Source organism: Sapajus apella, unplaced genomic scaffold (assembly GCF_009761245.1).
Source record: "Sapajus apella isolate SASKATOON/1434 unplaced genomic scaffold, GSC_monkey_1.0 scaffold60, whole genome shotgun sequence".
NCBI classification, from domain to species: Eukaryota; Metazoa; Chordata; class Mammalia; order Primates; family Cebidae; genus Sapajus; species Sapajus apella.
Genome location: NW_022437000.1, coordinates 9,114,915 through 9,129,817, shown reverse-complemented (window position 1 = coordinate 9,129,817; position 14,903 = coordinate 9,114,915). Strand labels below are relative to the sequence as shown.

General features: G+C 37.0%; 1 protein-coding gene across 1 annotated transcript in view; it reads right to left on the bottom strand.

The window, feature by feature from the left end:
* The window catches only part of MYO16 (myosin XVI), a 563,966-nt gene that overhangs the window by 332,802 nt on the left and 216,261 nt on the right, over positions 1–14,903 (bottom strand). Inside the window, exon 11 of the mRNA XM_032246200.1 lies at positions 10,499–10,609. Within this exon, the coding sequence (XP_032102091.1) occupies positions 10,499–10,609 (111 nt within the window). The remainder of the gene's footprint in view (positions 1–10,498; positions 10,610–14,903) is intronic.

The window sequence follows — 14,903 nt, the reverse complement described above, 5'->3', positions numbered from 1 at the left end:
AAATTAAATAAAACAGGCTTTATTTCACTGAACATAGAAGAAATGATATAGTTAAATCCTGGGAGGTTGAGGCTGCAGTAAGCTGACATCTCAGCAACGAATTCCAGCCTGGGTGAAAGAGTGAGATCCTGTCTCAAAAATGCAAAAACAGAGACAAAAAAACAATCAAACAAAAATCACGTTGTATCCCTTAAAAATATGCAATTAAAAAAAACTTATTTTTAATTAAAAAGATATTGAAGTCACTAGTAGATACCTGGAAAATCAGCAAACATGAAATTTTTCAATGTATCTGCAAATAACTCATGAGTTAAAAAGGAATTAAAATGCAAATAAGACTATTTCTATTATAACATATAACTTGTGTGATGCTACTAAAGGTCTACTTAAGATAAATATTATAATCTAGAATACAAGTTAGGAAAGAAAAAAGGGAGTCATAATTAATGATTTAAGTATCAGCTTCAAGGAGTTTAAAAATGCATGTCAATTATAAAGAAATAAATGAGTACAATAAATAAAATAATCAAAATTAAAGCATAAATCAATGAAATCAGGAGAAAAAAGCCAAATGGTGATTCTTTGAAAAAATTACAATTTGCCCCAGCAAAATTGATTCAGAAAACAAAAGGAAATGCACAAACTACCAATAGCGATCAATAATATAACATCACTGCCGATCCTGCAGACATAAAAACAGGTGAAGACCGTATTGTAGCCACTAAGTTTGGAAATTTAGGTCAAGTAGACAACAATCCTAGGAAAATACATCATACCAAAACTAACACAATAAGAGACAGAAATTCTGGTTAGTTATTTCCCTATAAAGTAAGCTGAATCTATGTCTAAAATATTTTTCCACAAACAAAACTTAGACTTCACTGGTAAATTCTTCCCAACATTGATATACAAAATAAACAAATATTCTTCAAATTACTTCAGAAAATAACAGAAAAGGAACACTTCCCATTTTAAGAACATCACATAAAATTAACATTAGATCTAATAGAAATATTGTGATAAAGGAAAATTACAGACTGAACTCTCTCATTAAAATACATATAAAAATCCTAAGCAAAATATTAACAAATTGAACCCAGCAATTTAGTAAAAATGATAATACATCTCAGCCAAATAGCTTTATTCTAGAAATGCAAGTTCGATTTCATATTTGAAAATCAACACTTGTAACTAATAATACTAAAAAAAAAGCCTTAAAAAGACATATGATCATCTCTATAAATGGAGATAAGGCATTTTAACAATATCCAATGCTTATTATTGATTAAAAAATAACTTTGAAAACCATGAATATAATGAGACTTCCTTAATCTAATGAAAAGTAATGATACCTATGGCATTGCTACTGAAAAGAGCTTTCTTAATGTTGAAACACTCGAAGCTTTTTTTCTGGGATTGGCACTATATAGGGCACCTATTATTGCCACTTCCAGTCTTTGTAGTGAAGTTCTATCTCATGAAATAATGTAAGAAAAAACGTATGACTTTTTTTAAAAAAAGAAATCAAATTCATCATTTGCAGACTATATGACATTGATGGTGAAAACCAATGGAATGTTTATGTAAATTTACACTGACATATAACTTTAGCAAGTTTGATGGATAAAAAATGAATATAAAAAATCAAAACTGTATTTTCTACATATTACCCAAGAACAATTAGAAAATAAATTTTTCTTCTTGTTTTCCATCAAACAAACAAACAAACAGGCAAACATTTATTATGTCCTCAAAACATGAAGAATGTTGAGAAACAAATTTAATACATACAGGAAAGACTTGTACACCAAAAAATAAAAATTGCTCCAGAGAAATTAAAGATGGCCAAAAGAAGGGCTATAACATTCTGTGAAATGAAAAATCAAATATTGTAACAATCTCAATTATTTCCACTTAGTCTATGTATCTGATGCCATACCAATAAAAATCCAATTGAAATTGTTAAATTGACTTTAAAGTATACATGAATCAAAAGTCATGATTAGCTAATACATGTTTAAGAACAAACTTAGGGGACTATTTGTCAGGACTGACTATATAGCTGTAATGATTAAGATATTTTGGGATTGGTTTATGAACACATGGACCAATACAAAAGAAGACAGATCCTAGAATATCAACCCACTCCCTGTGGTCACCTGTTTAGGACAAAGGTGCTGTGGCCAGGCAGTGGGGAGACCCATGTGGGAAAAATTTTTATCTGGGTCCTCCTTTTACCATTGTGAAATCATTTCCACATGGGTAATATAATATGCCTTGGGTTTGGGCCATAATCCCCAAAAATGCCATCCTAAACAACATAATCCTGGATGCTGAAATCCCAGAAGAGTGAAATACCTGAAGTCCAAAATTGTACAATGAAAATCATGATGCAACTCTTCTGCATACAACGAAAAACACAATAATCCCTTTCTCAGAATTCAGATTTCAGATTTCAGGATTTTAACATTCAGAATTTTATTCTTTCAGGATTGTGATGTGCAGGATTACAGATATTTGTGGTTTTAGACTTTGGGGATTTTGATTTTTGGGGACTTCGATCTTTTGAGATTTCAGCATTCCGAATGGCATTGCGAATGTGTCTAAGAATTATGATGAACACCAAAACACTTTAAATGTAAATGCTAAAATAACCAACTTTTATAATGAAAATGTAGGAAAATATTTTCTTAAGCAAAGCCAAGTTTTCTTAAACAGGCCATAGAAAATATGAACCCTAAATAATCTGCAAAACTGTACACGTTTCTTCATTTAAATACACTATTTGAAAAGTACAATATGAGCCATAAACTGGAAGAAAATGCTTTCAATATGTATGTCTCTCAATAAAAAGAATATCTTGAATATGTAAAAACTCCTATATATCAAGAAGAAAAAGAAAGAAAACTCATTTTTAAAGGCCGCAGAGAAATATTTATGAGGGCCAAAAAATAAAAAGGTGTAAAACTGTCTACATTATTCATAATTACCAAAAAAAGTAGAAATAACTCAATGGTTCCTCAACCGTAGAGTGGATAAATTAGTAGTTTACTGTACATTAAAAAACAATTAGTTGCTTTTATAAGCAATAGTATAGCTGAATATTATTAGAAGCATAATAATGAAAGGGATACCACAAAAGAGATTGCATTTATATAAAGTTAAAAGACACAGGCAAAACCAATCTACAGTTGTAAATGTCAGAATATTTTGTAATGGCTAAGTGTGGATTGGGGAAGAACCTTCTCTTCTATTTCATTATGAAGCTGCAGGTTACGTGGATGTGTTCATGAAATAAAAGTTCATTAAGCCACACACTAATGAGTTGTGCATTACTTTGTTTTTGTGTTGATATTCAATAAAACATTTATGTAAAAGAAGGATTGCTCGGTTTTCTGCACCCAAGTAAATAAGAAATAAAAGTGAAATAACACATCTGAAGAGTATCTTACTAATGTAGTACTATCTGAAAACTACTGTTAAATTCCAGATAAGAAAAATGGAGCTAGAAAGCAGATTGTGAGTGAATTTAGAAATATGTTGATTTATGAAGATAAGACATTTATAAAGCAAATAATAAATACCTCTAAATTTGCGTTTTTCTATGAGGTATAATTTTTAAATTGGGGGTCTGATTTTTGAAGGTATTTAAGACTGTCTTTGAAAATCCATTTTGAGAGAAACAAAAATGATTTATAATAATTCGAATTAATGTTACTGTAAAGTCATAGAGTATGATTTTGTATAAATCATCAAAAGGAAGGAGGCCGTTTTAATGAAATGGAGCATTTTAAAGGTACTGCAGATAAATATTTTTAAATTGGAAAAATAATGAGAATTCCTTCAACTCATTTTTCTAATATATTAAGGTTCTTTCCCCCCCCAGCATACTTGTTAAGTACTCCAAAGGGTCTTTTAGATGGAGTGGAATGATCTGGAACTACACAGCAGGTATTGCATAGCATAACACAGTATGTAATAGATGAAGCTCTGGATAAGCAGGCAAGGAGCACTATTAGCTTGGGAAAATGTATGCATTTATATAACTTCAAATATCCTTTAGATGAGAGAAATCTCAATCTCTGACACCAGCATGTCAACATTAGCCCCTTGAAATGCTCTTAAACACAGGACCTAACGGTTTATGTGTTCTCTTTTCTGCACAACCTTGGCCAAAATATTTTTTTTTTGACTTTTTTTTTTTGAGATAGAGTGTCCCTCTGTCACCCAGGTTAGGAGTACAGTGGCGCAATCTCAGCTCACTGCAACCTCTGACTCCCTGGTTCAAGTGATTCTCCTGCCTCAGCCTCCTGAGTAGCTGGGATTACAGGAATGCGCTACCATGCCCAGATGATTTTTTTTTATTTTTGGTAGAGATGGAGTTTCACCATCTTGGCCAGGATGGTCTTGATCTCTAGACCTCATGATCCACCTGCCTCAGCCTCCCAAAGTGCTGGGATTACAGGTGTGAGCCACTGCGCCCAGCCTGTTTTTATACTTTTTAGTAATAGCCATTAAGACTGTATCTACCGTGGTTTTGACTTGTATTTCTCTAATAATCAGTGATGTTGAGGTTTTTTTTATACGTTTATTGGCTGCATGTATGCCTTCTTTTCAGAAATGTCTGTTCATGTCCTTTGTCCACTTTTTTTTTTTTTTTTTTTTTTTGATATGGAGTCTCCCTCTGTCACCCAGGCTAGAGTACAGGGACATGATCTTAGCTCACTGCAACCTCCACCTCCTGGGTTCAAGTGATTTTCCTGCCTCAACCTCCCCAGTAGCATTACAGATGCCCACCATGACATCCTGCTAACTTTTGTATTTTTAGTAGAGGGAGGGTTTCACCATGTTGATCAGGCTGGTCTCGAACTCCTGACCTCAAGTGATCCACCCTCCTTGGCCTCCCAAAGTGCTGGGATTATAGGCATGAGCCTCCACACCCAGGCTTGCCCATTTTTTAATGGGGTTGCTTTTGTCTTGTAAATTCAAGTTCCTTATAGATGCTGAATATTAGACCTTTATCGGATATGTAGTTTGCAATTATTTTCTCCTAGTCTGTAGGTTGTCAGCTTACTCTGTTGATAGCAATTTTGCTGTGCAGAAGCTCTTAAGTTTAATTAGATCCCACTTGTCAATTTTTGCTTTTGTTATGATTGCTTTTGATATCTTTGTCATAAGATCTTTGGCTATTACTATGTTCAGGATGGTACTGCCTAGGTTGTCTTCCAGGGTTTTTACAGTTTTGGGTTTTGCACTGATGTCTTCAATCCATCTTGAGTTGATTTTGGTGTATGGGGTAAGGGAGGGGTCTAGCTTCACTCTTCTGCATATGGTTAGCCAGTTATCCCAGCACCATTTATTGAAGAGGGAGTCTTTTACCCATTGCTTGTTTTTGTCAGCTTTGTCCAAGAACAGATGGTCATAGATGTGCAGTGCTTATACACTGTGGGTGGGAGTGTAAATTAGTTCAACCATTGTGGAAAGCAGTATGGTGACACCTCAAAGAGCTAAAAGCAGAACTACCATTTGACCCAGAAATCCCATTTCTGGGTATACACCCAGAGAAATATAAATCATTCTACCATAAAGATACATGCACATGGCTATTCATTACAACACTATTCACAATAGAAAGACACAGAATCAAGTTAAATGCCCATAAATGACAGATTGGATAAAGAAAGAATGGTACATATGCATCATGGGGTAGAATGCAGCCATAAAAAATAACAAAATCATGTCTTTTTTAGAAACATGGATGGAGCTGGAGGCTATCATCCTTAGCAAACTAACACAGAAACAGAAAACCAAACTCATATTCTCACTTATAAGTGGGAGCTATAATGATAAGAACTTATGAACGCAAAGAAGGAAACACTAGTCACTGGGGTGAGGAGGCTGGAATGGGGGAGAGGAGCAGAAAATATAACTATTGGGTACTGAACTTAATACCTGGGCTATGAAATAATCTGTACAACAAACCCCCATGACACATGTTTACTTATGAAACAAATCTTTACAACCCAAACCTAAAATAAAAGTTAAAAAAAACAGGCTCTGCGAATCAACCTGGGTCACCCCAAGTGGCACATTAAGTGGATGAAATGAGCCCGGTTGTGCACCAGGAGCTTCCAAGCAATGTTTCATTGCTCTGGTTTGCTTGGTGCCAATTACAATATATTTGTTTCAGAATTCTCTTGGCTAAGCAGATGTTACATGAGGTCTTGTGTTTATTTTGTGGTGTTTTAAAAAATGAGTCTCAAGTCCCACTAATGTCCTTGTAAAATTAATACTTCCAGCAAAGTTCTTTGCTGTCCATGAAGGAATTTGACTGAATGCCTTGTTCTCTCTGGTACTGTTGGCAGTAAGTATTCAGAGAATGCAACTCTTGTATTCTGTGTATTTCCTGGTAAGCATGTGTCTTGTCACCTGCAGTTCATTTTTGGTTTGAAGGTTTGAGAACTTCCTAATACGACAGACTGTGGAAACTCCCTAATCTAACATCCAAATAGAAGGTTATACACTTAGTAAAAAAGCAATTTACAATCTGTTTTGAAAGATCACATTATAAAACAAATCAGACTGTAGCAAAAATACATGAAAATCCTGGTCAAATGATTAAGTCAGCTAAAATATTTTATCTTTGCTCTGAAAAAAGTCATCGCTCAACCCTCAGTTGTTTGCTATGGATAAATAAATATTAACTTCTTTCTCTTGTCAAAAAATGAGGATTTGGTAGAGGAAGTCGACTCACATTCAATATTTATTGGGAACCTATTATGGGTCGTATATAGCAGTCAATGAAACAAGAATTCTTTCCCTTATAGAGCTTGCATTCTAGTGAGTATGGGCATGAAAGAAAAGAGAGAGAGAGAGAGAGAGAGTGTGTGTGTGTGTGTAAGGAGAATCAGCACATGGTATTTATAAGAATCTAACTAAGAAAAATATACATTATGTTAGAGAGTGGTAAGTTTGTGGAGGAAGCACAGCAAGGCAAAAGAATAGGAAGTGCATTTTGTGATGTAAAATAGACTAGGCGGCTGCCCTCCAGAAGCGGTGACACTGCTGTGAAGACCTGAAGGGAGGGAGGAACAGGCAAATGGTGGTCAACCTACTCAGGCAAAGACCACACTCACAAGACACCAAGGCCAGCAATGTGGCCAGGACAGAGGCACCCAGGGGAGGGTGCCAGCATCTGACGTCAGAAATCCCAAAGGCAAGAGGAAAGAGTGGAGGCTCTATGAGGCTTTCCTCCGACTCTGGGTTTAGTTAGAGAACTGGACATCCTTTTCGCAGAGACATGTCATAATGCAATGTACATTCTAACAATGTTACTCTGGCTTTTGTGTTGAGAATAGACAGAGGGGAGATCAAGAGAAGCCCAGACACTTATTTGCAGTACAAAAATGCAACTGCAAAACGCAATCGCTGTAATAAGATATGTGTCTGGAGACAGCAGTGGGGGTGATCTTCTGTGTGTAACTTGAATGTAGGGCTGGTGACATTTGCCCGGAAATCAGGTGTGGAGTGTGGAAGGAAAACAAGTACCAATAGTCTTACCAAGTGCATTGGCCCGACAGGCGACAAGACTGGGGTTGCCATGAGCCAGGGTGGACAGGCCATGAGAAGCGCAGGTTGGAAGAGCTCAGATGACCAAATTCGGGTATTTGAATTTTGTATTTTGAGATTTCTACTAACCTAGTGCTTTCCTATTTGTGAGGAGGGATCACTTGCTTTCAGTTCCAATTAATTATGGACTGATACCTTTGTAAAACATAATATAAATAACTACTAGAAAAATGTGATTAAAAGTCACATGAAATGCAAACTCTGATTCTTATTAGCTCCAACAGATAGGAATTAAACCAACAGACTGCTGGAAGAGTTTCTATAAAAACACTTACTTTCATTACACACTATTAATAAAATATCATATATCTACCAGTCCACAGACAACGCATTGGGAAGCACACATTATTGTTTAATCCATAATGTTTCAATTGCTTGTCTACCTATTAGATGTCATTTCAGATACCATATTGTACAACACTCCTATTACACAATTGATCCTAATCAATTGAGCTTTTCTGGACTTTAGGAATTGAGCAGAGGAAACCTATGCCTCACACAGTGGCAAATTTACATTATATGAATGTTAGCAAAGCAGAGAGCAGTATTTGTAGCTCAGACTATCAAGAAAGAGAGAGAAACTGAGTCTAAAAAAATTATTTAAGAAGATAGTCCACTGTATGGAGAAGCTAGAGGCAGGGGTTTGATAAAAACATAGGAAGTATCTGCTGTTTAAGAGTGAAAAGGCAGAAAAACTTACATAACTAATTCCACTTTGTTAAGTGGCTTTTCATGTTCTTGCACGTGGACTAGGATCATCTTAAACCACTGAGATAATAATGCAAAAACAGCCATCATGTAGTTTCCAGAACTAACACTGGGATTACAGGACAAGCGTGTAAACAACTATGTTTTGTGAAATATTTCTAGGAGAGTTGTAGCCCGACAAGGACAAAGTTCCTGACTCCTCAGACCCTCCCTGGTCCCCAGAGGTCTGTAGTCCTTATTCACCTTTTGATACCAACACCCTCCCCTTCTGTAAATGTCCCTCCCGTAAACACCCTCTGGGCAGCCTGAAAAATTGGAGAAGGTACATTAGAACACAAGTTTACCACCTTCTCAGTTTTGCTGGCTTTCCAAACAAACCTGCTTTTCCTCCCATCAACCTCATCTCTGATGTTCGGCTTTTGAGCAGCCCCAGAACCCAACGTTAACAAACTACCACTGAGTCACAGAATAACAAACTGTGATAAATTCTCTAAAGAAAGATAGTCCATGATGGTGTAATCTGGAAGCTCTGGAAAGGTTGACTTAAAAAACGGAGACTATTTGAGTGGGAGTTTATAAAGCTAAGTATTTATGCGGTAGAAGGAGGACTTTATGGGAAACAAACAAACAAAAAAACCAGTCTATGGAAAGTCCTTCATGCAGGAAGGCAGGCAATAATCAAGTAATTTAGACATAAGTGAAAAAGAGTCCTTAGTGACTGGAGCAGATCATGAGGATTCCAGACTCTGGAATAAGCGCTGTGGTCTTTGTCCCACGAAAAGCGGTGGGCCATCGAGAAGATTTAAGACTGGGAGTTTTGAGACTACATTTGTGCTTTATAAAAATGACTCTAGTTCATTGTGAGACTGGATTGAACAAGAATAATGAAGTCTCCTCTAGAAAGTTAGGAGGCTGTTAGAAAAGCGAAGGCAATGACTTTGATGAGGGTGCTTACCACAGGGGTGGAAAGAAGCAGATTAAATGCATATGTAGATGAAATGTCACTTTAAAGGCACCAAAAGGTAAAGAAAGACAAAATAATTCAGGCAGTTCCAGGTTTCTATAATTAAGAGTAAAAAAAAAAATCACTGCCATATGGGAAAAAGATGAGAAAATGGAATAAAAATACATACTTTACAAAAGTAACAGGGTGGTAACAGAGACCAAAGTAATCAGGTCTCACCACTTTATGCCAATGACATGATTTCATTAATTTTGACAGAAGTATTTAATTTTAAGTGTATTTACAGTGGCAGGCAATTTATTTAAGCATTAAGATGCTACATTGCATTTTCATAGGCTAATCAGCATTTGACAATTTATTACTTGTAAGGAAATCTCAGATTTCACATTTACATGAAAATTACTTAATCAGTTTCTCATTAGACCAGAAAAAAAAAAAGTGTTATTGAAAAGGAATACTGGGTATAGGCATAATCAGATTTCTCTATAGACATTCTGATTGAATTTCTCTATGCTCTGTGTAGAATATAACAAAATCAAAGAACGAGAGAGAAAAAGAGGAAGAAAAAGAGATAGATTTTGATATTACAAGATGTCTAAATTGTTATCAGTGTTGGGAAAATAGCAGACAAATGAGGATAGAACCACTGTAAATAAATTCTCCATGCTGTTTACCATGTGAGCAACATTTTTATATTCTACTATCAGGAATCTGTGTATAAATTATTTACTTTACAAAGACATTTCCTGGAAATTCTGAGCCACAACAGTCTCTCTTCTCATGCAAATATAGAGGCAGACTTACATGCAGAGTCAATGTATGCTCTTTCACTTCCTGTTCCTGATCTAGGAGGTTCAAGAAAAGTAGAAGACAGCATTTTTATAAGTCATGTGCAGATCCTGCTGGTTCTAGCAAGATCTTCCACAGCAAGATGACAACAGGAAAGTTTAATAGCAGTACTAGTGTCTGCCCTCAGGGTATTAGTTTATATGTAACTCTAAAATGTGGAACTGTGCTGAATTTGCCTTATAACTGAGCCAGAATGAAACTGAACTCACCTTAAGAAATTCAACTTAAGCTATCACCATGACCAGAAGCGCCAATGAGCCCTTTACTTGCAACATTTGAAGCACTGAAGGGTGAAAAAAATATGCAACAAGACAAAAGCAGTGCAAAGGTAATTTCCAGGGCACTCACATAGATCTGATTGTTTCCAAAGCGCTTCTGAATCTCATATAGCAGGCTGCCGTCATTGAGCTCGCTGAGTGTTGCCAGGTCATCATTTGGCGCAGGAGGCATTAGCTTGACCTGGGGAAGAACAGGAAGTATGATCAATTCTAATTGCTTTCCGATCAACTTTCTTCACAGCTGGATGTTCCACCTTTAATTACCTGTCAAAAGTTTAAAGACAACCTGAGTTAGGAACTGTTGTTAAAAGATGAAATGGTTCAATGAAAAAGAAAAAAAAAAATCTGAAGTCACAGAGCAACGTATTCAGATGAGAATTTCTGTTCTATCCTCCCTGGTGTGCAGACGCACACACCCCGTTTGCTACCTTGTCACTCAGGCATTAGGTATGCCAAGATCATGTCAGCATGTTGACTCTTCTTATTCCCTACTTAGAACTTAGTAAGGTCTGTACTGTTCGCAGTCCTCTGAAAGACTGGCAGTTGAACCGCTCATATATTTGTAGTGTTCCCTAAGCTAAAGCAAAACTTCTCATGTTACCATTGTTGGCATGGTCAGGAAGAAATGTGTATGGAATTTAGATTCTGCATTCATTCAGGATGAGGCTAGGTTTTAAAAGTAGATTCTAGATCTTTCTATTCTGCTCTATATTACTTTTAAGATCAAGGTAGCTATGAGATTAAAATAACTGTCATAAAGAAAAAATGCTTTCCTATTCAATTTAATATGCTGTGAAAGTTTAAAGACTATGCAACATTTCAAATAAAAAAGATGAATTTGGATTCTTTAATTAAATGAAAATCCATTATTTTCAAATTAAAAATGGGCAATTTTAATCTGATGTACACAGAATATGCTGAGAAAAGTAGACATTTGATGTAACATGGTAGCAGTGTTTTTTAATGTCACACACAGAGGAGCAATGGAACAAGAATATTCATAGAAATGTGAGTTGTTTGATACTCCTAGTAAATTTTTAATAATTGATATTTGTATTCATGTTTGTAGTCTATGTTTATATTTGCATTTTGTATTTGTATCTGCATTATATATTATTAATAGTATATACCATTGCTAAATAATTTGAACATAAATATTTCTGCTTACCAAGTAAGTATAGTATAAAAAGTACTAAATATTTTTAATAAAGCTAAATTTAGGATTTTTTTTCTCACATTAGTGAACATTTCGCAAAATGTAATCTTTCCTGTGAATTCACAAAGTCAGTTTATTTTCTCCCTAGACTTTCTAAACCTAATGCATTAATAATGGAAACACAGGCTGGTGTGGTGGATCACACCTGCAATCCCAGCACACGGAGGGCTAAGGCGGGTGGATCACTTGAGATCAGGAGTTTGAGACTGAAATGTGAAAACCTCACCTCTACTAAAAATACAAAAAAAAACTAGCTAGGCATGATGGCACACGCCTGTAATCCCAGCTACTCAGGAAGCCGAGGTACAAGAATTGCTTGAACCCAGGAGGTGGAGGTTGCAGTGGGCCAAGATAGAGCCACTGCACTCCAGCCTGGGTGACAGAGCAAGTCTCTGTCTCAAAAAAACCACAAAAAGCAAAAAACAAACAAACGAAAACACACACACACACACACACACACACACACACACACATACACACAATAATAGAAACACAAATTGAGTAGTAGGCATGATAAAAGGTCAGAGCACGGTTAATTCTGGTTAGAATGGTGGCATGGCAGCAAGCTTTATGGCACTGGAGTTCAAACCATTTGTATAAGCAGGAAACACAATATTCCACTACATGCATGTTTATTAAAAACTAATTTGTAAAATATTCCATTAGCTGGGCATGGTGATTTGCCCTGTAGTCCCAGCTACTCAGGAGGCTGAGGCGAGAGGATTATTTGAGCCCCAGGGTTTGAGGCTGCAGTGAACCATGAGAGTGCCACTACACTCCAGCCTGGGTGACAGGGCTAGGCCCTGGTTCAAAAAAGAAAAAAAAAATCTAGATTTCAGAAATATCAAGAACACGCCTGTCCCCTTCCCCACCAAGATGCACAAACTCAAACACCCTGAGTTCATTATCTTATCTACTTTGCAGTATTTAAAGGAAAAACACTTCCAAATATCTTTCCGCATTAACCTACAAAAAGCACGTAATATAGTCTTACTAAAAGTAGTTATTTCATGTTGGGTTAGAGACATAGCTTTAAGGCGTTGATGCTGTCAGAATTATCTACTTAGATGGTTCAAGGGTTGTATCCAAAAACTGGTGCTTTTTGTTGATAAAAATAGAAGTCATAATGTTCCAGCTATGCCAGTGTTTCCTGGGTTGTCAAAACAATTCTGAAATTGTTTGATATCAACTTTTTAACATTATACGCTGAGTTCCACTTTGAGGAGTTTCATAGGCACAAAGCGCTGCCCAGACTGACAGCTGAGAGAGAGGCATGAACACAGAAGTAGTGGTGCCGCCTTTACCACAGCCCTCAGGCAAAGGAACTGGTGGTCTTGATCCAGGCAGTTTTTAATTCTTCATTCATCGGTCGTGCAAATTCAGGTAAATACCTTAGACAGTAATTTGAGCTTCCCCACTTCGAATGTTAGAAAATGCAAGCTCATCTAACTCTAAAACATCAATTTTTGTATTCAGCTGGGTGAACAAGAGAGTTTAAATCCCAGTCGTACATCTTCCTATCTGTGAGTTCTTGAATATTTTTCTTCCTTAACATCATGAAGTTGCTTTTCATTCTCTATGTGATGAAAGATAGTATGTACTTCATAGAATGGTTGAGGGAATTAAATATATGAGGAGAAGTTGGTCCTGCACCCCCTCTGCAGCTAAGTGTGCCTCATTAGTGCCCTTAGTAACATATCCAGGGGCCATGGAGACCATGTAACTTCCTACCAGCTTCCCTTGGGGCTGGGGGAGGGAGGCATGCAGGTGAGTGTGGAAAGCCCTGGGTCTGCCCGCGCTGTTCTCAGCAAAGACACTCGGCTTTCCTTTGCTTTAGGAATCACAGTCCTCGTTCACGTATTTCTTTCTGAAGGTTCTTCTGCTAAATAACATTATTTTTTAAACTGTGGCATTCATTGTTACAGCCCAACATTCTTAATTAATGGATGAAGAACTTGAGGCCCATAGAGGACATGTGCTTTTTCTAGGGTCACACAGCTGATAAATCAGAAGCAGAAGCTGGCATGATAACCACTGGGAAGCAGGAGGAATTCCAGTGGATAATGGAAATACCTGATGACATCTATTCAATAATGTGCCACATTTCCCTTGCTTATCTTCTTTGTTGGTCATTGTGGTAGAGGTTTAGCACAAAGAGGAATAACAGAATGATGTTTGTGACCTCCTCTACTCAGGGGAGAAGTTAGGACAGAAATACAAGTACAAAATGTACATGAAGGGAAAAGCATGACGCTTTGAAAAGAGAAAAATTTCACATTAGATGGTCCGAGAAGTCCTCTTTGAAGAGGTCACACTGAAGTTGAAATTGCACATAATTTTAAAAGGCAGTCCTGTGGGATGTTGGGGGAGATGTCTCAGGGAGAGGGAAGGACACGGTGAGGGCTGGCAGGTAGGGAGGGGATGGGTGTGTGGGAGGCCCTGGAATCTGCCCTGGTGTGGAGGAGGTGGGAGGAAGCGGCAGCAGGGGATACTGAAGGAGCTGGCAAAGGGTCCTGAGCCCTGAGGAAGAGCTGCTTCATTCCAGGAATTAGCAAAAGTCACAGAGGTAATGAGCATGGGGACGGCAAGACCAGCTTCACCGTGCTAAGACACCATTCTGGCAGCTGGGGCAGAGAAAAGGCAGGAGTGGTGAGAACAGCAGCAAGCTCTAGAAAAAGGGGGCCCAAGGAAGAGGCCAAAGAGGAGGAGGAACGGATTGGATGTAGATTAATTTAAGAAAAAGAGGAGCTGCCATATGCAACTGTATGCAACTAAATTGCACTTGATTTCCTAGCCAGGATTAACTTAGACAAGATTGAGGGTTTCCTTATAAAGATGGACAACTTGACTGCATTCCAGGATCACAGACTGGAACAGTTGCTTTTGGATATAAAAGTAATCTAGATAATAAGTGCAAATTAGGTAAGAATGTATGTTCTAGAGGTTAAATAACTTTTGGCCAAAGTCTTATGTAGAGAGACACATAAAAGGGAACTTTCACCATCAATTTATGGATGGGTGTAAATATATTTTCTTTTACTATCTTTGCAACATTTTTCCAAAGTACACGAACTTACACACACATATAGACAACTCCAAAAACTATCTATGCATGCATGTATGCCTGCATGCATGCACAAAAATAATCCATATGCATATTCATACATGTACATAATTGGATGTAGATCAATAATGATTGCAATAACTTTGAGCAATGCAAAAATAAGGCAAAACTCTCCAGCAAGTTAGCATACATCTT